General features: G+C 38.0%; 3 protein-coding genes across 3 annotated transcripts in view; all 3 read right to left on the minus strand.

Annotated features, from left to right (window-relative positions):
- abca7 (ATP-binding cassette, sub-family A (ABC1), member 7) overlaps positions 1–4286 on the minus strand; it is a 36406-nt gene extending 32120 nt beyond the window's left edge. The window contains exons 1-4 of the mRNA XM_042515504.1: positions 4201–4286; positions 2263–2361; positions 1895–1988; positions 1025–1166 (exon numbers count right to left, since the gene is read on the minus strand). Coding sequence (XP_042371438.1) covers positions 1025–1166; positions 1895–1988; positions 2263–2328 — 302 coding nt within the window. The 5' untranslated portion in view covers positions 2329–2361; positions 4201–4286. The remainder of the gene's footprint in view (positions 1–1024; positions 1167–1894; positions 1989–2262; positions 2362–4200) is intronic.
- Positions 4287–4559: 273 nt separating this feature from the next.
- si:ch73-40i7.5 (amyloid-beta A4 precursor protein-binding family A member 3) lies at positions 4560–15706 on the minus strand. Its single transcript, XM_042513342.1, has 11 exons — positions 15144–15706; positions 12551–13535; positions 11146–11173; positions 10877–11022; positions 10621–10707; positions 9236–9424; positions 8393–8572; positions 7411–7623; positions 5988–6107; positions 5724–5864; positions 4560–5602 (listed from the first exon to the last, which is right to left on the minus strand). Exons 2-11 carry the CDS (start codon positions 13520–13522, stop codon positions 5531–5533), a joined length of 2148 nt encoding a protein of 715 aa, XP_042369276.1. The 5' UTR covers positions 13523–13535; positions 15144–15706; the 3' UTR covers positions 4560–5530.
- Positions 15707–15826: 120 nt separating this feature from the next.
- Positions 15827–21405, minus strand: pex11g (peroxisomal biogenesis factor 11 gamma). The gene is made up of 5 exons (XM_042483691.1): positions 21239–21405; positions 19591–19788; positions 18561–18739; positions 16871–16939; positions 15827–16782 (listed from the first exon to the last, which is right to left on the minus strand). Exons 1-5 carry the CDS (start codon positions 21299–21301, stop codon positions 16569–16571), a joined length of 723 nt encoding a protein of 240 aa, XP_042339625.1. The 5' UTR covers positions 21302–21405; the 3' UTR covers positions 15827–16568.
- Positions 21406–21686: the final 281 nt, after the last annotated feature.

A 21686-nucleotide genomic window follows, 5' to 3' on the forward strand; every position in this document is an offset into this window, starting at 1 on the left:
AAAGAGACAGAGTAGGGACTCCTGTTCTACTCAAAATGCTTAACTTTTTTTGCGTCCTCTCTCGTTTGCGCTTGTCTGTAGCTGCTAATTCAGCATCAGCTGTAGAATTATGTGCTAGCTAGCTGCATGGCCCCTCACCCTCTGCACTTTTGCTGGTTGTTTCTGAGGTGTACGGTGTGTCAGAGTCTCTCGCTCTAAAAGTTACAAAAATATGTATTGGTGGCTTACAAGAATATCCATACAATTGGAATAATAATACAGCTAATTGACCAATATGTGATAAAAAAAAGGTGCTGCAAGTGTGATCATGTGATTGCACAAGCATCCATGGGTAACAGTTAACCGATCCTTAATGTTTACTTATGTATACTGTAAATTAAATGCATTTTTTGAATAGGTCGATTCACGACTGCTCATAATGTGTTGGAGGTGTATTTTCAGACACATTTTTAATAATAATTATGGAAAAAAATTAATTAAAGTTCAATTAAATTATCGATTAGTGGATTAATAAAAAAGGTTACTTAATGTTGACAACATTAATGTTGACTTAATGTTACTTAATGTTGACTGATTTGCTGTTTCAAGTTGATTTTCACACAGCAGTAGCATGAAATGACATCAGCTGCTGCTGATTTGACTTACTTGTACAGACTGAACAGATATAACTTGCTAATGAGTGAACATAATTGGTACTGATAGGCAGACTCTATTTGTCCTGTTTCCGGTCTTTGTGCTGAGCTGCAGATTCATATTTACCGGATGAACATGGGCTTCTGATCTAATTCTCTAAAAGAAAGTGATAAATTGAGCCAAATATCAGTATTTGTATTTCTCAGCATGCTTTCTTTATCAAAAAACATTATTTAAATCTGTAAAAACAGCATTTTTCCACAAAGCATTTTTAATTATGACATACGTTTTGCAGTTTGTTTATATTTGGATTACATTATCCTAAAATAAGCCCCTTGTAAACTCCATCACTTCAGCCAGCTGTCCATGTTTTTACCTCCAGTTTACCTACATGGAGTTGTCAAAGTTGCCAACTTGGCCCGTTGTCTCCCCTGGTGTCGGGCTGTGGAAGCAGGGGTTGTTGATGTTGCAGATAATGCCCTGAATCCAGGGCAAGGTGCCTGCTGATGGCAAGGCTTTGTTTGGAAAGTGACCTACAAGTGAAGGAAAAGAAAAACAAAGACAAACAGCTCAGCACCAGGAGATTAGCCCAAGATACAAAACAATGAAATAATGTGGTGGTGACCTGAAACTGAACCTGTACAGACAGCGGCCTGAACAATAATCCTAACATTACCCAAAATGCTGATATGTGTATCAGCATTGTGTTTTTCTTCTGTACAACAAAAATCTAATTATAATGTCATTATCTTTTACACGATGTGAGCTGCATCCACATACAAGACAGATCTAAAGACAAAAGCAGAAGGAAGTGGCATGTTTCTGCCTTCCTTTAACACACATGAACAGAAAGTATGCACAAGTTAGAATAATTTAATTCTCACATGCAAAATTTACATTATGTTGCATGTGGTGGTACACAGCCATTTTGAATGCATGAATGTGTTCACTCTTTACTTTGAATACACCCAATCCAATAAGGTAATTCTCTCTAAAAAGTCTTAACTTATGAACATACAGGAAATTCAAACCCCTCATGTCACAGTAGTACATTAAATTATGTTATCATATCACAATATATTATCATATGCTAATGGTGTACTTCTCAAAGAAGGTCAACAACACAACAGGTTATGAGAACAAATGTGCGTGGCACAAGTGTCACTCTCAGTGACTTAATCCTCTTTAGCTAGTTGGCATGAGGCCATGTGTCAGGCCATAAGTGTGTTTTAAAAGGCACACATTACATAATATCACTCACATTGGCTCTGTTTGTAGGGAGGGTGTGAATGACGAACAGAAATGAGGATGACGAAGAGGAAGAGTGGCCAGAGAAGCTCGATGATCAGCTGGATCTGCATACGAGGAAAAAATGGCAGCTGTTATAAATAATCAATGACCTTTATTGACCTCTGTCAGACACCAGCAGGACTTACTCCCGACCCTGTCACCTAGTGTGGCCTACACTGTAACTGACACATGTAACTGTCATCTTTTTCATGAAACTTCAGACGCTGGAGTTGTTAAAGTTAATTTGTGCTTTAACGTCCAAACTGTGTTTCATACTATACTTTTCTTTACAGATTCAACAAAGTATTATATTTATTTCTTTCAGGTAAAAATGGCCACCTTGTTCCTTCTGCGGTATGTGACATTCTTCCAGAGCAGGAGGCCAAGCTGTCGGAAAAACCCCATTGCTCTCAAGAGCTACCTGGCCATGATGCAGACCTGGAAAACACAAAATGGGGTGAGAAAAAGACAAGTTCAGCAGGGCGCCCTTGTTTTCAGGTTGTTGGGGACACATGCCATATGGCTGCTCCCCACTCTGATTACAGCTGGGGACAATTAATGCACTTCCCCATCCTCCGTGTCTTGATGTTTCCTGTATTGTCCTGTCCCTCTTTGACGCACCAAATATCAAATATGGACAGAATATATATATATGTTCTACATAAAATCCCAATTCAGTTTTCGGTCCATTTTCTGTAGCGTTAACTTGTTCTCTGTTTCTTTTTCCTTTTCTCCCAAACTTTTCTCAACTGCAAATTATGTCAGCCTTTGTCAGCATCTGTTTTTATATAATAAGATAAAGTTAACAGTCTGTTAATCTGACTTAAATCATTTTTGTTGCAGCAAATTGTATCTAATGGACCAAATAACTGACTGATTTTATTTTACTAGTAGGCTACCAAAATTTAATTTGTATTTGCAATATTAATAATTTATATAGTAAAAAAATGATACTCCCCATTCATTTCTAAACAGAATACTGAGACTCAAAATACTATGCTGTATCAATTATTCCCCCACCCCTAAAACAAATGTATCTGAAGGTTATTAACTGATGTGTTTTGAGAAACTTTTTCTTTTCATGTTTGAAGTGAATGAGTAAAGTGTACTTGCCACGTCTTTGTGCTGTGTTAATGTGCTAAGTTAACTTCAGATTCTGACTGAATAAGCTCTCATTAGTGAGGACCATAGTGAGAGATTGTAGCTAACCTCTCCCCCGCAGAGGACACAACTGTGTCCGAGCACAATTGAGGTTAATCTGCATAAAACAAATTTTGTTTTAACTTATATATTTTATTCCTTTTTTATTCTTAGCTATAAATTTGGTATGTTAAGTTAAACTGTCCTGTATGCAAATAATCCAACGGGCTGTTTATTTATTCCGTTGTGAGTGAAGGTTGTCTTATGTGCCTGCTGTGATCTGCTCAAGATGGACAATCCCCTGCTTTACCTCAAAATCCTCCTGATCCTCACAGCTTACCTGCTTCACTCACTCTTTAACATTTTCCCTCACTCTGTGAATGCCTCAATAGTAATGTCTCCTCCTGGTGTTTGTGCTGTTGTTAGTTAATAATCTTAAAATCTGGTTCATGACTTGGGCCAGGTTAGAATACAATAGCCAGGCTCATGGCCTTTGCAAATAGACAAAAGACATTGTGCAACCTAGAAGTTTGATATTATTTTAAAATTCACCTATTTACATTTCAAGGCTTTGCAGGTGTCACTACAGTTATAAAATACAGGTATGCTGTATTTTTTTTTTTAACATTGAAACCCTTTCCTCTATTGTTTTGATCATGTCATTTAAGTATTACCCTTTTCAGATGAGTATGAGCAGCTTGCAATAAGAAACAGTTCTTATTATATAATACAGTTGTCACTTAGTATAGCAACCAAATGTGATTGTAATACTACATCATCAAAAATCTCATAATACAAAATGAACTTAATTACCAGTACAAACTATCGCTAAGCAATTTAGCACCTCATTTGGGACTCAGCTTCTTCAAATAAACTGTACTGAAAAAATACTTTAAATGCTATTATTAGCTACTATATGTAACACTGTACTCCACAGTTTGACTCGTCTATAATAAGTACAGTTAGCTAAATAAATAACCCAGCTAACACTGAGCTAAGAGAAGGATGAAAACTCTTAGCTAACGTTACACTCGGATATAGCTTCCTAGTACGTTACAGAGATATATTTCCTTTTTGAATGCAATAAATGATAAATAATGAGCTCCCGAGACTCGTTAAGCTATTGTTAATCATTACCTTTCTGTGATAAAGGCTGATAAAAGTCTCCTTTCGATGTTTCCGACACACCAAACCCGGCAGCTTGTCATTGACTCTCCATTTCCCCAATGTTTGTAACGGCAAGTGTGACTGAAGAATGTTCCGCCCAACGGCGACGCTGATTGGTCAAAGTACGTTAAAGGGGTGGGGTCATAGGAGCATGTAAAGAATCTGATTGGCTTTGTCCATGTTTTGGTTGTTGAAGACAGCTGATTGGCGAAGGATAGACAGAGCTGTGTAATGTATATGCAGACAGAACCTTAAATAATAAGTACTGTATCTAATAAGAATAATAATAATAATAATAATAATAATCACATAAATAGAAGGCATTATTTTATTAGCACAAGCAGCATATGATTACATTGTAACCTTAACCAATTAAAACTAATAAAAAAAAGAAGTAAGAATGTTAATTAAAAGCATTACATTTGCAATTATTACATACATTTTCACATAAGCACTGGGCTATTATCAATTTGATACATATATTTCAATTTTATATATTGCAAAAATATGTCCAAATTTAAATATACAACAGCTCTAACTTAGGTGTTCATAGGCATGTAATGTTTTAAAATGAAAAAAAAAGCAACTTTGCATCTGAAACGTATCAGCGACCACTGACTTAATAAATAACATCAAGAAGATATCTTACAGATCATTTTAATGAACATCCAAAAAAAGTAAATTCTTAAAAATATATGCATCTCTCTATGAAATAAGGCAGTTATATTTAATTGTGCATGATCTGCTTCCTGCCAGGCAGTCAGGCAAGCACCATATGGAAGAACCAGAGCGCTGGACTATATAGTCTTCTCTGAACCATGTGACAGACATGTGTTGATATGCATGTGTACGTGTGGAACTGGAAGTGCTTTAAAATAAAATACACACACTCTTCATACTGATTCAATAAGGTTTCCCCTGCAAGCGCATTCAGCTCAGGCACACTGGCTACACACCAGGCTGAAAGAACAAAAATTCAATAGTACAGTATACTCAACACCATGTAAAAGTTAGTCATGTCAAAATTGATTATTTGCATCTCTGCTACTGCCTGCATTGTTAAATAGATAAATATGAATGGAGCGCTACCATCTATCTCTGTGACTTTAAAATATCACAATATTTCAATGCACTTTAAATCTTAAAAATATATAGCTGGACTAACTTTTTGTATTCAGTGGTGCGACAACAGCGTATGATATGCTGTGTGATCAATTGCATAATATTTTCTTGGTTTGGCAAAAGTTCATGTAGCTGGAACACTGTGCAGTAGTTTTGTCCTTGATGCAGCAGGAAGTGCTCAAAGAAACACTGGCTGCTCTTGCCCTGTTAAAAGTCGATACGTTGAGGCTGGCATGGTCTTCAAGTGAATCTGTACAGAGAAAAAAAAATCAAAGTTTAAACTAAAAAAAACAATTTAAGCAGAGTACTGTTACTGTATTTGTGACAAAATAAAATTTAATTGTGAATGTAAGCATTTCATCCCTTCTCACCTCTCCGACAGCATTGGTCAGGATCTGGATGATCTTTTCGTGCGGCGTGGCGACGACACTCTGCCCGTTAATTTCAATGATGCGGTGCCCAACACGAATGCCTCCTCTCTCTGCTATACCGCCCCGCATCAGACTGCAGATCTGACACCAGCAAGAGAGAGAGAGAGAATTTTAAGTAAGATTACAAAACAACTGTGAAGGTGAGACACACCTGATTCCAACCCGGACTTTATAGAGACACATAAAATATAAATATTGTCTTACAATGCCGTCCTCCACACTGAAGCCCAACTGAAACTTGGGATCTGGCCTTCTGATTATCGCCATGGTGACCGGCGGGCAGTGGACGATGCTGAGCTTTACATACTTTTGGCTTTTTAAGTCCTGAAACACAAGCAGAATGTGAATTAGTGCACTAATGTTACAGCTAGGTTTGCAACGCTATACCAGTTTACAGGTATCCTGCGATATGAAAGTTGCTAAATATCATACTGTGTACATTTTCTAATCTACAATATTGAGAAAAATGTAGCTGGACGGAGAATCTTACTTTTATATAAGTTTTAGTTTTAAAAGAGGTGACTCTTCATACATACTTACACTAAAACTGGTTTCAAGTCTTAATAATGGTGATAAAATATTTTTTTAACCAAAATTAACCCTTCTGTTTTCATTCCTTAAAAGGTAATTCTGACTGATAATAATAAAATCCTGTGATACTGTGAAACTTCAATACTTTCTGAGACACTCGTCTTAAAAATCTCATACCGTTGCAACTCTAGTTACAACAGCATTTCAGCGGCTGTTACTCTTTTTTTACTCCTTGTTCTTAAATGTTCCTCTCTGACCACAAAGTTCTGTAGAACCACTGCAGTAAATCTGACTAGAAATATTGTTTGCGTAGCGTACTACTATATTCATGTAACTGGCCAACTTTGTTTGTTGTTTATTAAATTTTTATTCTCCAGATGTGTGCTGCTACAAACACTTATCACTTGTACAGTTTTTTTAACATTATTCGTGATGTTTTTATTTTATTTAAATGTGTCTTGCAGATACTGACAGTTGTCTGATTTTCATTCAAACCTTTATGGCAACTACAACCTGTATTTGATGAGGGGCATAGTGACTGGTAGCTTTATACTGTAACCTAATGCAGTACAATGAAACAAGATTAACTATGGCCTCACAAATGACTATTAAGGTGACTGAAAGTCTCAAAACACTGAAAATTATACACTTTATAAATGATACAATTAAGTTCAGGGCTGTTGGCATCATACAGGTGTTCATGATATTGTGTTCATCACAGATCACAGATAAATGTCCAACTGTTTCTTAACTTTATGAAAACTCTTAAAACTATTAAAATATTGAACATCAGTAAAAACATACTGTTTATGCACAACTGATATTGGCCCTTCAAACTTTAATTAATATCTGAATTCACAATCACATCAATACTGGTACACGTACACTCACAATGCATGGAAACACAGTGCCATCTAGTGCATCATAAGGACAGCACATTCGCAGTGAAGAAGGCAAAATCACTTTAATCAAGTGTTCACAATGTATCTAAAGACCCATGGAGAAATTCTAAAATTCCAGCATAATAATACTTTTAATATTTTTTTATATAAAAGTAAAATCATGATGATAATTTTGTGCCTCATGTCCGTCTTACCCGTATGATATTTTGGCAGGTGGCGATGGGCAGACCCACTAGGCTGGTGCTGTTGACGGACATAATGCGGTCCCCGATGCTGAGCTCGCCGCTGCGCTCGGCAGGACCTCCGTGAAGGAGGTTGGCCACCACCACTGTGGGCAGGATGGAGCCCCACCCTGACTCCACCACCGCCAGACCCAAAATCTCTCCAGAGGCCTTTGTGATGGCTACCTGAAACAAAGACACACAGTCATGTTATTTTCTAACAATTATCTACATTCTACAACAATTGTTTGGGTCATGATTGAAATACATTTTAACACAAAAATCCAACCTGACAAAGCAGCTGCCCTACACGAAGAAGCAACTCCATTTCTTTTTGTACTTTTTAGGAGCTTTTTTTGTGCCTTTATTTTAAGACAGAATAAGTGGAAACAGATGAGGGGAATTAAGTGTACAAAAAGGTTTGCGGCTGGCCGACTAACCCTTCATTATATATATTTAGAATTATGTTACATGTGTTATGTGTTATGTTATGTTTCTTGAGGTAATTTTTCTTGTTTTTTTGTTTTCTTATTTTCAGGTGATACTTTTTACTCATTTCTTGCTATTTCTTTTGCCATTTCTTGTTATACTGCTTGCTGGCAGTTTTCTCAGGTATTAAAGGGTCATCGATGGCAGTTATGTCAACCTCAGAATAAATAATAGGCAAGAGACCTAGTGATTTGGAGCTATAAATGAAGATGAGAGACAGAAGTTGGGGTAGGAGCAGCATCAGCTCCACATCATATCAAATTAAATATCAACAATTCATGATTTAAATGATACATTCAGCACATGCACCTCATATGTCTCATCTTACATCTGGACTGTATAATCCTTAATAATACTGAATGACATCTATCATGGCCCTCTTCTGCAGGCAATGACTAAAGAAAAGGTATATATGAATCATGCAGATATAACAGAACAGCTGTGGTTTGTGTTTCGCTCTGCTTACGTCTCGGATGTTCTGAGAGTCAGAGAAGTGGGCCAGGTCTCCGTTATACAGCTCCTGACTCTCCAGGTAATCACTGTACTCGCCAGGCCTCAGATCGCTGGCCTTGATGCCGCTGGCCTGAAGAAACTGCTGGTAGGCCACTCCGAACGCCTGACCGATAGCCTGGGCTATGATCTGAGCCTGGATGGAGAGAGAATGGACTCAGGTTTCAATTTGTTAATTTAATTTGTTCCTTCACTTTTTTATTCTCCATTTTCATATGAACAAATGAGAGCAAAGTGAGTTAATTTGAAAAACTCTAAACACATCACACCCTGAACAACAAAAAAACAGAGCATCAAGCCTGACAAAGTTTCCTACTTTTTTATACTTTCTTTACTGTTTCATTCATTTCACCCCACACTTGTTGTAAATCTCATTTCAAAATAAAACTGTTTAAGAGTTAAGTTGGGAAAAGTAGCAGTAGACGCAGTGGCCTCATGGCCTTCAGTATCCCACAGCTAATTCGTTTCTAAAAAGAAATCCTTCCTCCCCCTATTCAGTCTTGCCAACAGTGGGAAACTGGGACAACAGCCAGAGCGCTTTTACATTCAGGAGAACTCGCTGGCTGTCTGGGAGAAGGAAACCAGGCCAAGCTGAAGCTGAAACTGTTGTCCAGCCAAAAACAGCACATTTGATCTGAGATGCTGCATTCAGGGGATCAAAAGGCACACCAATGAACCAGGACAATGTCTTGAACTGTTTGTGGGTAATGTGGGAATTGAATAGATGGAGTTGGGGCCACAAAGTAGATCATAAAGGCAGTAAACAAATTTTATATTACACTTCAAGTGATTAACTCACATCGTCAGAGGAGAAGACGTGGCAGATCATTAAGCACTTCTTCTGAGATCCAGATGAGGAAGAGGACGAAGCGTTAGGGGCGGGGTCACCATCCTGCCCTTTACGTTTCCTTCGTGCCATTAGGACCACAATGTCACCAATGTCTGCGATGTAAGAGATCATCTGCAGAGCGTGATCCATCATGGCTTCCTAAGTGGAAATGAGACATGAGAGTTGTCATATAATTATATAATATTAGAAACAGAGACAAGAAAGGAAGGTCTGGTTTACACATGCGAGACTTGCTTCAGGTAGTAAGGCATTAGAAAGGGCACTGCCCCACCTTTGTTGTTTTCACTTTCTGTTTCTTTGTTTGTTGCCTGGTACTCTGCTTGCAAGCTCATTCTCAAAAAAACTACTTTCAGTTGGAGTGTTCTTTACTGCAACAACAGGAAGACTAAATAAAAAGATTTTTTGGTAAAAAATTGAAAAAACTTGACCCAACTTTCCCTTTGAATAAAAGTTATAATTGAAAAAAGTGAAGGTCGTAGTATGAGATGCAAAAAAAATTATATTAAAACTACATGATTCAGATTGTCAAAAATATTATTTGGAATGTAAAAATGAAACCAAAATGCTAAAAATAAGGAGGAAAAAAAATTAACCCATATTTCATATGTATGTTGCAATGAGATGCAACCTGCAATGCACAAAGGCAGCTGACCGTAGATGACCCACTTTGAGTCTCCAGACAATTCAACCACAGAGTGGAGGAAAAAATAGACTCTACTATAACTGCAACATTACTGCAGAGCGCTCATATTAAATCACCATTCAGTTCTATATTAGGGATTCTTGCAGCTGACCTTAGGCTTGAAGGTGAAATGTGCTGCCTAATAGGAGACTAGGAGTCTAATAACATTTTAACTACAACTCTTGTTCATGATGAAAGAGTAGGTAGAGACACTTCATCCAGAAAACTGTGTCTATTGTTTATTTTGGGCAGTTACAGACATCTCAGTATTAGGATTTTAATTTCGTACCTGTCGAATAACACACAATGCACTTCACTGACTAAGACACACCACTGAAAACAGCCGCAGATATTTTTGAATGAACTAAAATGAGGTTAATAATTCTATTTGACACTTGAAGATCAATAAAAAGCTGTCCTGTAACCTAACTATCAACACCATTATCATGTTTTATGAATTTAAATCCATCCTACAGCCCAAAATCCATTGCACTTCTACTAATATCCATTATGAACAGATGTTGACACTACTTATCATACAATAAACATGTTCTTAGTTTTCAGTCATTTTCATTTTTTCTTCATTTTTTCTCAGAGCAAAACAAGTGGTATTAGAAAATGACAAACATGACAACAAAGTGATAAAACACACCTGTGTGTCTGCAGTGAGAACTTTGATTCGCTGGGTGGAGATGAACAGATCCACCTCTGTCATTGGCTGGGACTCTCCCTCTGGAGCCTGAAAGAACCACAGTCACACTTAAACCCTCATAATGGCATAAAAACAGCTAATGCTGTGATAGATGGATTCTGATTTCAAAACTGGCATTTTTAGTATAACAAAAATTTAAACAGCTGCAAAATCAATGTGGCACAACAGCTGCTGTCCATCTCTTCTTGGAGCTCACCTTGATGCGGTCCACGGCCTCCTGAGCCTGGATCATGCGGGCGTTTGTGGACGGGTTCTTCTCTGATCTGATCTGGGTGGAACCCAGGTATTTGGCGCCGAATATCACTCCGTCTAACAGATCTTCGGGGTCACATGGACCAGGCACTGAGAGAGAAAAGCACATCAGTACAGACAATGACATGGCCTCATTTCTTTTTAGTAACATTTGACACAGAAAAGTCCAGCTAGATTTCAGTAAGACAAAAGAACTGGGTTGAGGTGTCTCACCGTCTTTGTATGCAGGATGATCAGCACTCTGCAATGACAGCAAAAAGAGAAATTAATGAACTATCAAGAGCAAACTGCATAGCAAACAAAAAAAAACAAAAAACAGTTCGACAGACATTAAAAAGATTGTAATTCTCATCATAACACAATGTTGAAGCCATTGTGCTTTTCTCTGTTTTACAGCACTATTAGAAAAATACAAAGTGCACTTTGTTTTAGCTGCTTATCAGACATTTAGTACTCTGATTAATTAATTTGATTAATTAACTAAAAAAAAGTGCTAGTTTTAGTCACAACAAAAATGGCAGATGATAATTACATGCGGGGTTCCCACAGTCATGGAAAATTAGGAAAAGTCATGAAATTACACAAATGCTTTTTCCAGGCCTGAAAAAGTCAATGCATTGGTAAAAAATATTTAAAGTTTTGGAAAAGTCATGGAATTTGGTCATGTGTATGAAATCTATTGTGACAGTGATTTTCTGGGGATAAGCTTCCACGAAATGTGACATAAATCTCAGTTAGCTGTTGAAACAGCGTAGCTTTAACGCAATATATTGTTTCAGCATTGACATCGCGATGCGCGACAGTCGCACCACAAGATGTGCTATGTCAACTAAGGCAAATTAACTCATAACTTATTCGATGCTTGATTTAAAAGGAAAACTTGCACAGTTTTCACTTCATGACAAATACTGGCCAAGTGTTCCCTTTTATCACAGGTTACTTGTATAATAATCGTTGATAAAATTAATTAATTAAAAAGCGCAAAGAAAGTGTCAGCATGGGAGAAACATTTACTTTGTAAAATCTAAGGGAGCTATTTTTATCTATTTGTTTTTATTAAAATTTTCATTTGACTTCACGCTAAAAGTTGCTGGGAACATGCTGTATATGATGTTGAAAGTTTCAGTTTAGATGAAACATTTTCTAAAGGCATTTAGACAAAATTTTGTGTTGGAGTTTGTTATATTCCAAATTCTAAATATTGACAGAACAATTTCATTTTTAACGTAATTGCATAACGGTTCCAAGTTCCGGTTATCAGTCTCATTAACTATTAATAATCAGAATCGGTATTGGCGCTGAAAAAACGATATCGGTCGACCCCTAATAAAAACATGCAATTAATCTTCTTTGTTTTCATTTTTGTGGTGTTCCTGTAAGCTGACAGAAATCACGCAGACATATAAGCAAACATCACAACAGGTAGTTTGAAGCTTGTTTTAGTTACATGACAAATTCTGCAGGGAATAAAATTAATAAATCAGTCATACATTGCTCATTTGAAGTATGTTTATCCTCCTTTGTACTAATATAGTAGTAATAAATTAATATTGTTTTATTGATATGGACCTAAGAGTCTGAAATGAAGTTGATTGTGTTATGTTGTATCCAGTAGTACCTCAACTTGCTCGCTCTCTGCAGCAGCCTCCTCTTCCTCCGGAGGCTCCTCGCCCATCTTCATCCAAACTGGTTCAGGATACTCATCATCAGGCAGCGAGACGAGGGAGTCTTCTCTGTGCCGCTGCTGTTGACCATTCCCATAATGCCCCCAGAACCTTTGAGCGTCCTCCTGACTGTAGGAAACCGACACTACTGCGTCCATGTCTCCTCTGCGGGGCAGACAGGTGGGACTGGGTGCAGAGGTGATCTCTGTGAACTGCAGCAGCCCCAGCAGGTCTCTCTGGTGGCTTTCAGAGAACAGCAGCCCCGTGGTTTCAGTGCTGTCGTCCGTTGTTAGGGAGGGAGCACCCGCCTCCAGCTCAGACAGGTACTGGTGCTGGGCGAGGTGAGGGGGCGTCTGGCGGCTGGGATGAGGCTCTTCCCCCATCAGCTGCAGCTGGCTAAGCAGCGTGTGGATGCGACTGTGGTCTTCATCACTTGATCTCCTGTTAGCAACCTCATCTTCACTGACTCTATCTTCCACACCTAATGTGGCCTCTGCCTGGTGTTCCCCAATATCCTCCAAGTCCCTCACCCCTCCCTCTTCCTCAGCCACTTCATCCTCCTCTTCCAATTCCACCTTTCTATCATGAACTGGGTCTGCAATATTTCCCACAAGCTCCTGCTGGTTCACGTCGAGTGGAGACACAGTGTCACTCACGCCGGGACTGGTCTCGTCCAGATTGTCAACAGAGGGAGGGAAGCTGGGGTCGTCCAGGTCGTCTGCTGAGCCCGCCTCACTGGAGGAGTCAGACCTCCAGTCTAATGGAGGAGGCTCGATCAGATTGTAGGAGTCCACATCCTCCACCTCTAAGACCGGCGGAGATGCTAAAGTCTGTGTGCTGACCACAGCCTCAGAGGCTCCGTCAACAGGAACAGAGGCAGAGCACAAGGAGTCTGACTGATCAGCGGGGCAGACGTCTGAGTCCATTTTGAAAGAACGCCTGTCAGAGGAAAAGTTAAAATTGAGGAGGTCATCAGCGTCACAGAACATAAAAAATAATTGATGTAAAGAGCTGCTGCACAAACCAAACTTCTAGTATAACTTTCTCAAAAGTCTTTAGTGGTGGTGTAATGTAACAAAGTAATAATACTTTGTACTCCATTAGATTTCCCCATTTTTTCAAAATAATGAAGGAGGGAGGAGGGGACGGTGGACGGACAAGTGAAGGAATGGGAGGGAAGGAAAACTGGATTTTGTTCTTTAAATCTTTCAAGTTGGAAAAACAAATATTCTTTCAGTGTATCATTTTTAGGTGGCGTATGTTAGAGAGAAATAACCTTCAGAATTGTCAAAATTTTGAATGCTTACTTTTTAAATCACCAGCATTTACTTGTACTTTTACTTTCAACACTTGCGTACATTTAATATCATAAATTACTTTTGATACTTGAGCAAAGTAAATATCAGACACTTTAAGACTTTTACTCAAGTGATACTCTAAAAGGTGACTTCTACCAAAGCCATTTTCAGTTAAGATATCTGTACTTTTACTCAAGTATGGCGTTTTAGGTACTTCATCCACCTCTGGTCTTTAGTACTAGTTGAGTACTAAACACCATGAGTTAAGCCAGCACTATCTGACCTACAATCACACTCACCATGACCATGAAGATAGAGAAAAGCCTAAAGTTCAAAGTGCAGGGACAGCGTGTACAACATGTGTAACCATCAAACAAACCGCCAGAAAACCCAACACTGCACACCCCTTTTGTCTATGAAATACTTCTCCTTTAGTGCAAGTAATTCAGTTTCAATCGCATACTTATTTTTTAACTGTACAATAATAAAGTACCTGGAGGAAAAGGCAGCGGCTGTTCCCCCGTGACAAGACAGAGCAAACCAAACTTCATTCAAAAATCTACAATTTTATAAAGCACTCTGCATTTGTAAACATAATAGTCACTTTTAACAGTATTGAAGAGTCGTTTTACTAATCAAGAAAGTTTCTGGTAAATTCGGCTTATGAATGATCCACAAAACAACGCAGTAATTAAAAATATATAACATATATTATACTGGCTCACATTGACGCATCATAATATATGTCGGAGAGGAAAAATCACAAGAACCAAAAAGAAAGACACTTTAACGGTTAAAGATAAGGGATTACTGCTTGTTATGTGTCGTGGACGCTACGTTAGCTGTTTAAGAGTCGTTATATTCACCTTTATTGTGTTCTTTGAATATAACAGTGAAACATTAAATTGACATATATTACAATGGGAATTTGAATGTACTCATAGCTCCATAACAGAGCGTTAAGAGCTAAGTAATGTGGGTAGGCAGTTTATAAAACTAACGGTATCTGTATTCTAATGCCATAAAATTAAACTAACAAAAACATACTATTGAGTAACGCTAACGTTTCTTTAAACTACACAGAGTCATATATAAGCTCTTTTGGTTTCTGAAGTTAGCCATTAAAGTAGCTCAATGCTAACTAGTTAGGTAATTACAACCGGCAGTGGCCCATGAGGGGCTCATTCCCAAAATATGACATTTGTGTTAAAAACACTAAGATTTAAGCGGCAAAGAGAGCAGCTCTCACCTGATATTTGAGGTCTGTCTCGATTTCTTTGTGTCCACACTGAGACTCCTCCAGGAGCCACGACAGATAAGTTGACGTGGTTTGGGATTTCGGTCTTTTCCAAAACTTTGGTTTTATTTTATTCGTCATACTAACAACAGCAGCACCGTTAAATATAACAACCTTACATTATCCAAGTGTAAAAGAAACAGTCACAGTGTAAAACAGAGTTTTCTACCCATTGCTGCAGCTTATCGAGTCGACACTTTTATTTATTCACTGTCTCTGTAGCTGTGCGGCGTTCACGTGCTGTTGTAATTCCCCACCAATCATCGGTGTCATGTTTCTCTGTTTCTGTTCCTCTTTTGTCCATGTAAATAGGAATTAACCACAAACACAAGATTTTGTTGAGATGAAAATAGCAGGTGCTATTTTCTGCTTTTGCAAAACATAAGCCATCTGACATGAGGTTGGTTATCTGCACAAATTATATGCTTTCTCCCTTAAACCCGATCCGTCCTTCAGCACGTGAAGGCAACGCTTACACACGTCATGTTGAACATTTCAGACCCGATTAATCAAACACCGATAAAACGATCCAACAGAGGACGGACTATTTATTAAAAAAGTATAATAATTAAAGTAAGTTTACATTTGTTTAAATTTACAGTAGACATGGCCCAAAAATTAAAAAAACTTCACAAGACAATTAACTGAAAGTAAGCAAAATAAAAAGTAAAAATGCAGCTTTCTGGACAGTTTTTCTTTTTTGGGGGATAATTGTCTTATAGTCCTCCCCTATTTATTAATATTCATTTTGGGGTAATTTTCTTGTTTTCCTTTACTAATTTCCAGTTAGTCTTTAACATGATGTGACAGAAATCTATCATTTGTGAGTGACTTAAAAAAAAGGTGTAATAATTAATCCACTTTTTGTGAATCTGCACATCTGCATCACTGCATAAGAAAAAAATGCAAGATTGGAATTACATGTTTGGAGTGTGTATACATAAGGAAGCAATTTATCATTCTTTTCACAGTGTCATTGCATCAAAACAGCTTTAATTTCTAAACACAAATACTATTGGCCGTGTGGGGTAAGTAGGAGATAATTATGTGCTAAATACTAAGTCAATTTACTCCAAGAGCTGCCTCCGATTAGCCACAAGAGACATTTGATAGATTCATCTCATCATCAAGCCTAACCTCAAACTGTCCGCTGACTGAAGATCAAGAAGCTTTTAGTATCATCTGATGATTGGCTACAAGTCTACTTAGATTATTCAATTATCATCCAGTTAAAGGTCCAAGTGATTTTATGTTTTTCAGACATTTTCAGTGCAAGACAGAAATCAGTCTCCACAGACAAAGATCTGCTGCACATCCTTTCACTCAGCATTTTCCAGCAGTCACCAAAGCACCTGATCCTCACTGTGAGGTTGAGGACTATGTGCTGTCTGTCTCGTCGCCGTCTCCGGCATTCATCTGGATCAAACCAATCAGCGATGAGATGGTGCCCATCAGCCCCACCAGCCAGTTGGGGAATCGTCCTGCCCACAGGAAGCCGGGCGGCATCCAGTGAATGGCATTACTGAGGTCAGCCATGCTGCTGAGGATGGAGAGGGCCTCCCCTTGCATCTGTCTGTGGAGCTGTGAACGACTACAGGAGAGAAATACACTGGGTCATCAGGAAACTTTATTTTCCTCTGTACCGACTGGAAAGAGAGTGACAAGAAACTGAACAACACCTGCTGCCTCCTCCATCCCTCTCACATCTCTTCAGCTTCTTCTTCAGTAGCAGCAGAACTCGGAGAGATCTAAAGAGCAAAAGATTCACACCACACTTCAACTCAGACTGTGTTATGTTGCCATTTGCTGCAAAATTAGAAAATAAAGCAAGTGACAAAGTTAGTGCTCAGTCTTACAAATCATTCTGTTAACACGATCAACATTTAGCAAGCGAGGATTTTATATAAAACAAATAGGGACTGTAAAAAATAAATGGGTAAAATAAATCCACTTTTGAGTATTTTGACAGGTGAAGGAAATAAATAAATACTCTTAATTTTCTCAAAGAATAAGGCCAGCGTTGGGGATGGGGATCAAGACCCAGCTCATAATTTGAAATCGAAATCGGAAGGATCACATAACCTCAAGTTTATCAGTTCCTTTGATTGATGTCAACGTGTTTTTCTTACAGTTGCACATTACAGAGCAGTGACGTCAAACTCGTGCATCTACGCTGCAGGCAGCTTTCAACAAGATGATCCAAAAGTGGCTTATTTTCACCAGTGCAGATGACAATAGTGCTGCTTTAATATTTGCGTAATGATCATTTCAAGAAAGCGTAGGAAAAACCAGCAATTTGCTGAGTCATCTTTCTACGCAACATGAGCTTAAAATCCAGGAATGCCATATATTTGACACTCTTTGCACAAGTGCTACTGCTTCCCAAACGAGGAGCATGAAAGTTAGCATGGGGGTAAATATCCTCTGTTCTGATAACATTAACGCCACTGCGGCAGGTTTTGCACATTTTTTCTTTGACTAAGAACACAGTTAAACAGGTGGAGGTTTGGCACACTAGAGTCCCCTGCATGGCTTTAATTATACTGTTTCTACACTGTGATACTGAAAACCTGTGAAGGCTTACTTTTCTCCCACAAAGGTCATTGATACAGAATCAATAAGGGAATCGATAAAGAACTGGACTGATAAGCAGAATCAATACTGACATTAGTATCAATAAAATCTTATCAGTTCCCATCTCTTGCTGGCTTTTCACAATATTTTTCTTACTGCCATCAAATCTCATGAAAAGATGAAAAGCAACAGTGTCGACTTGTTCACACTTGAGCCCAAAAGTTCCTACCACAGATGTAAATATAACAGTTTGATTATTATTTTTTTTTTTTAAAGCGGCTCAGTAATTTCCAAAAACAAGCTGGGAACTGTAACTTTTAACAAATATTACTCCAACAAGAGTAATTAATTAATGTCTTTTCTTGGGGACTATTTTTTTCAGCATATGAATATACATTTGGTGCTCTAGTGAGAATTTACAGGAGGATGTAAAATAGGTGAAAATAAACTTCAGTGCCAACGTTCATCATAATGAAGAAACATGTCACTCAATATTGTGCAACATTGTGTCTCATCTTTCTTTTCTTTTTTAAGTTTTGTCGACGACAATGGCGCTCTGTAGTGCAGAAGAAAGTACACCAGGCAGGAAATACCTGTTATAATGATCAAGTCATTGTTGATTTCAGAAAAAATATTTCCCAGCCTTATTCATAAATTCAGGTTACATGCGTGTACGAATTCTGTCAACATTTGAATCAGCATAGAAGTGACATTTCTCGACACTTCATTAATTTGATGTCTTTTATATGCCAGTGTCAGATTTGACCTGGTGTCTGTGCACAGGTAACTTCACACCTGAGTATTCCCAGCAGCAGCGAGGTTCCCCACAGCACCGTACTGAGCAGCCACCACTTATCAGACTTCACTTTGATGAGCTCGGCGTCAGCGGCCCAAGCGATGTGCTCACAGGGGTAGTAGAGTTGGTCGGCCACGTTGGTCAGCACCGATATCCAGCGCACGCCTGCGTCCTCCTCCTTTGAAAGACATGATGCCATGTGCAGTAATGCTGCATTTTACAGGATAAAGCTGTGCATTTGTGTATCACACCATTGTTTTCAAGATCAGAATTATCTTTACAGAGAAAATAACTAATGATGTGGTAAAAAAAAATGATATATACATTTTTTTCAATACTGTACTCATAAATTATATGTACTGCATTACTGGTGGGTAGGATCTGAGCATCTTGCCATTTTAAAGGACCAGAGTGGAGGGCCAAATTATCCACAGAGGTCTCTTCCTCTAGTGATTATATCCAGTAAAAACTCAAAATAAAGCAGTTTCACATTAAAAAATCAGTGTTTTCCAACGTGCTCCTCGGGGAGGGGCTGCTAACTACAGTGGCTGACATGAAAACACCGACATGTGAATGGCCCTAAGTAGAGCCAGCGTTTAGTTTGTCCTTTCTGGGCTCCTTTAGAAATATGGTGCTGCAACATGGTGATCTATATGGACAAGGACCTGCTCCTGATGTGGATATAAATGGCTCATTCAAAGGAAACGAAAACACAACGATTCTTAATTTTAGATAATTACACACTGAAGAAAACATACTTGTTATATTATATTTCAATTCTACCCCTAAATCCTACACACTGGTCCTTTAACAAAGATTAAACAACTTTTATTTTGTTATTTTGAATTCATCAACAATGTATACTATTTTTAAAAAAACACAACCGCTGACAAAGCTTCATACTGTCAGCAGCTTCTTTTATCTTTGTTAAAATAAAGAGGTGCTAAAATCGATGCCCATTTTGCTCAGGAGAATGAGTGTTGTTGTTGTTGTTGTTGTTGTTGTTGTTGTTGTTGTTGTGTGGCTCACCCCGCCTCCAAACCCATAGCTGTGGGAGTACGCCAGCATGGACAGATCATCAAACAGCCTCAACACCGTGCGGCAGTGGCTGAGCTGAGCAGAGAACAGCAGCAGACGTTTCCCGAGCCGCTGGGATGAAACGTCCGTTTCTTCTTTTCGAGAGAGAACTCCTCCGACCAGCTGCGAGCCATAACAGACCGTACGGATCTGAAGGGACAAACAGGAGGAAAATCTGGTCGTGGCCTACGCAAAGTAATTTTAATAGACGTGAGTGTTTATCAAAGAGATGTTACTGTCAGAGATAGAGTGAAAGCTGACCTATTTTTATAGTTTGTAGAACTTGTTTTTAGGCCAGAAAAGTGCAGCAATCGAATAAACCACCCTTATGAATGGTTTATGTTTTGTGACGTATGGCTTTATTTATGTTAAAATATCATTTCTTGACTAAAAAAGAAGTGAGTTGTCCGGCTTTAATGACAGAAAGCATCTGAACTGAGAAGCATTTATTAATAACTAACATCTGAACTGATAATACTATATTTATTCATTAATGTCTACTATACTATACTGTGTTGTTTTGCTGTACTACATTATTCTATTTTACTTTATTTCACCTTGTACTCTATCTTAAATTCCTTGTGTTAATTCCCATGTAAAATGAAAACAGATCCTATTATATAATTTCAGGCCTGTGTTTTTATGTCTCCAGATATTAGGAAAATTCTTTTTTGACAGATTCGACAATTTCACAGAGAAACAAAAACTGTTGTTGGACAGTCAGTACGAATTTGGAGCAAACAGTTCAACATGCTTGGTTGAGTACGTTTATGAGACTGATGGTGTTTTGATGGGTCAAAATAGAACAGGGGTTAAACTTTTTTCCTACGCCTTTTCTGACATGAAATGTTAATTTATTTTGCTTATTGAAAAATTGTTTTATACATGCAGAGGATGAGGGGAAAATCTGTTATATATGCTTACTATCATTTTTTAATTTATTTTTTAACATACACATAGTAATCTATTGTATTTTTGTGCGCTTGAAACAAAATATATTCAATTTAATTCAATCAATATGTTATACTGGTTATAACATTATAAACTACTGTGTTATAATTATGTTTTTAGTGTAGACAAACACTAAGTGTAATTACTTAACCATATCATGAATTAATCCGGTGTTTACATAGACTTGTTGACTCTGCTGCTGTTCATCACGTCTCTGTCACTTTTGCTTTGCAATTTCGTTGTTAACTGATATTTCTCATTTTTCTTCTATTCTAATCTTCCTCTTATTATTTGTTACTTTTTCTATTTGCCTAACCTTATTTCTGTCCTTGTACTGCTCAATTCAGGCTTAACCTAATCTTAACATCACACGACAGAATGACAACACAAAGGACAAAAATGAAATCTGCTGTTCTATGAATTTCAGTACCATTTTCTACGAAGCCACTTTGTCTTTATTGGGTATAAAAAGAATAGCCAATATCTTTATTAATTAATAATTAACGCTTGATTCTGCTTTCATCTAAAACACTCTGAGCGGAATGGATGGAGTATAAAACAAAAACTGACATAAAAATAATAAACCATCCCTTATTAGAGAGGATAGCACTTATTTGCACCCCCGATCATATAAATATAAAGTACTTACAACTTTATCTCTTCCTCTGTATGACTCCAGCAGTCGGACCAGCGACTCCACAGACGGCTGCATGTCTGTCTGTCTGTCTGTCTGTCTGTCTGCTGCTCAAACTCTCTCACAACACCGCGGTTTGATGAATGAACACTTAAAAATGAAGCTCCTGCAAAACATCTCCACTCCTGATATCAGCTGGACTTTGAAACAGGAAGTACGACAGATTCACTCAAGTAAGCGATCACCGATTCAATCGAACTTCTTCGACTTTTTGCGGACGAGACGCTGCTGCCCTCCTCAGTTTGTGCAACAGATCGACAATCGATACACAATTACCAATAAAGTGAAGGAAATTTGTTTTAAACTCATTCAACTATTCAATCCTGCAAATGAACATGTTAAAAGATGAAGATTCAAGAGACACACGTCAAGTATAGATTCTGCTTTGATCAAGTATCGACAC

Source organism: Plectropomus leopardus, chromosome 3 (assembly GCF_008729295.1).
Source record: "Plectropomus leopardus isolate mb chromosome 3, YSFRI_Pleo_2.0, whole genome shotgun sequence".
NCBI lineage: Eukaryota > Metazoa > Chordata > Actinopteri > Perciformes > Serranidae > Plectropomus > Plectropomus leopardus.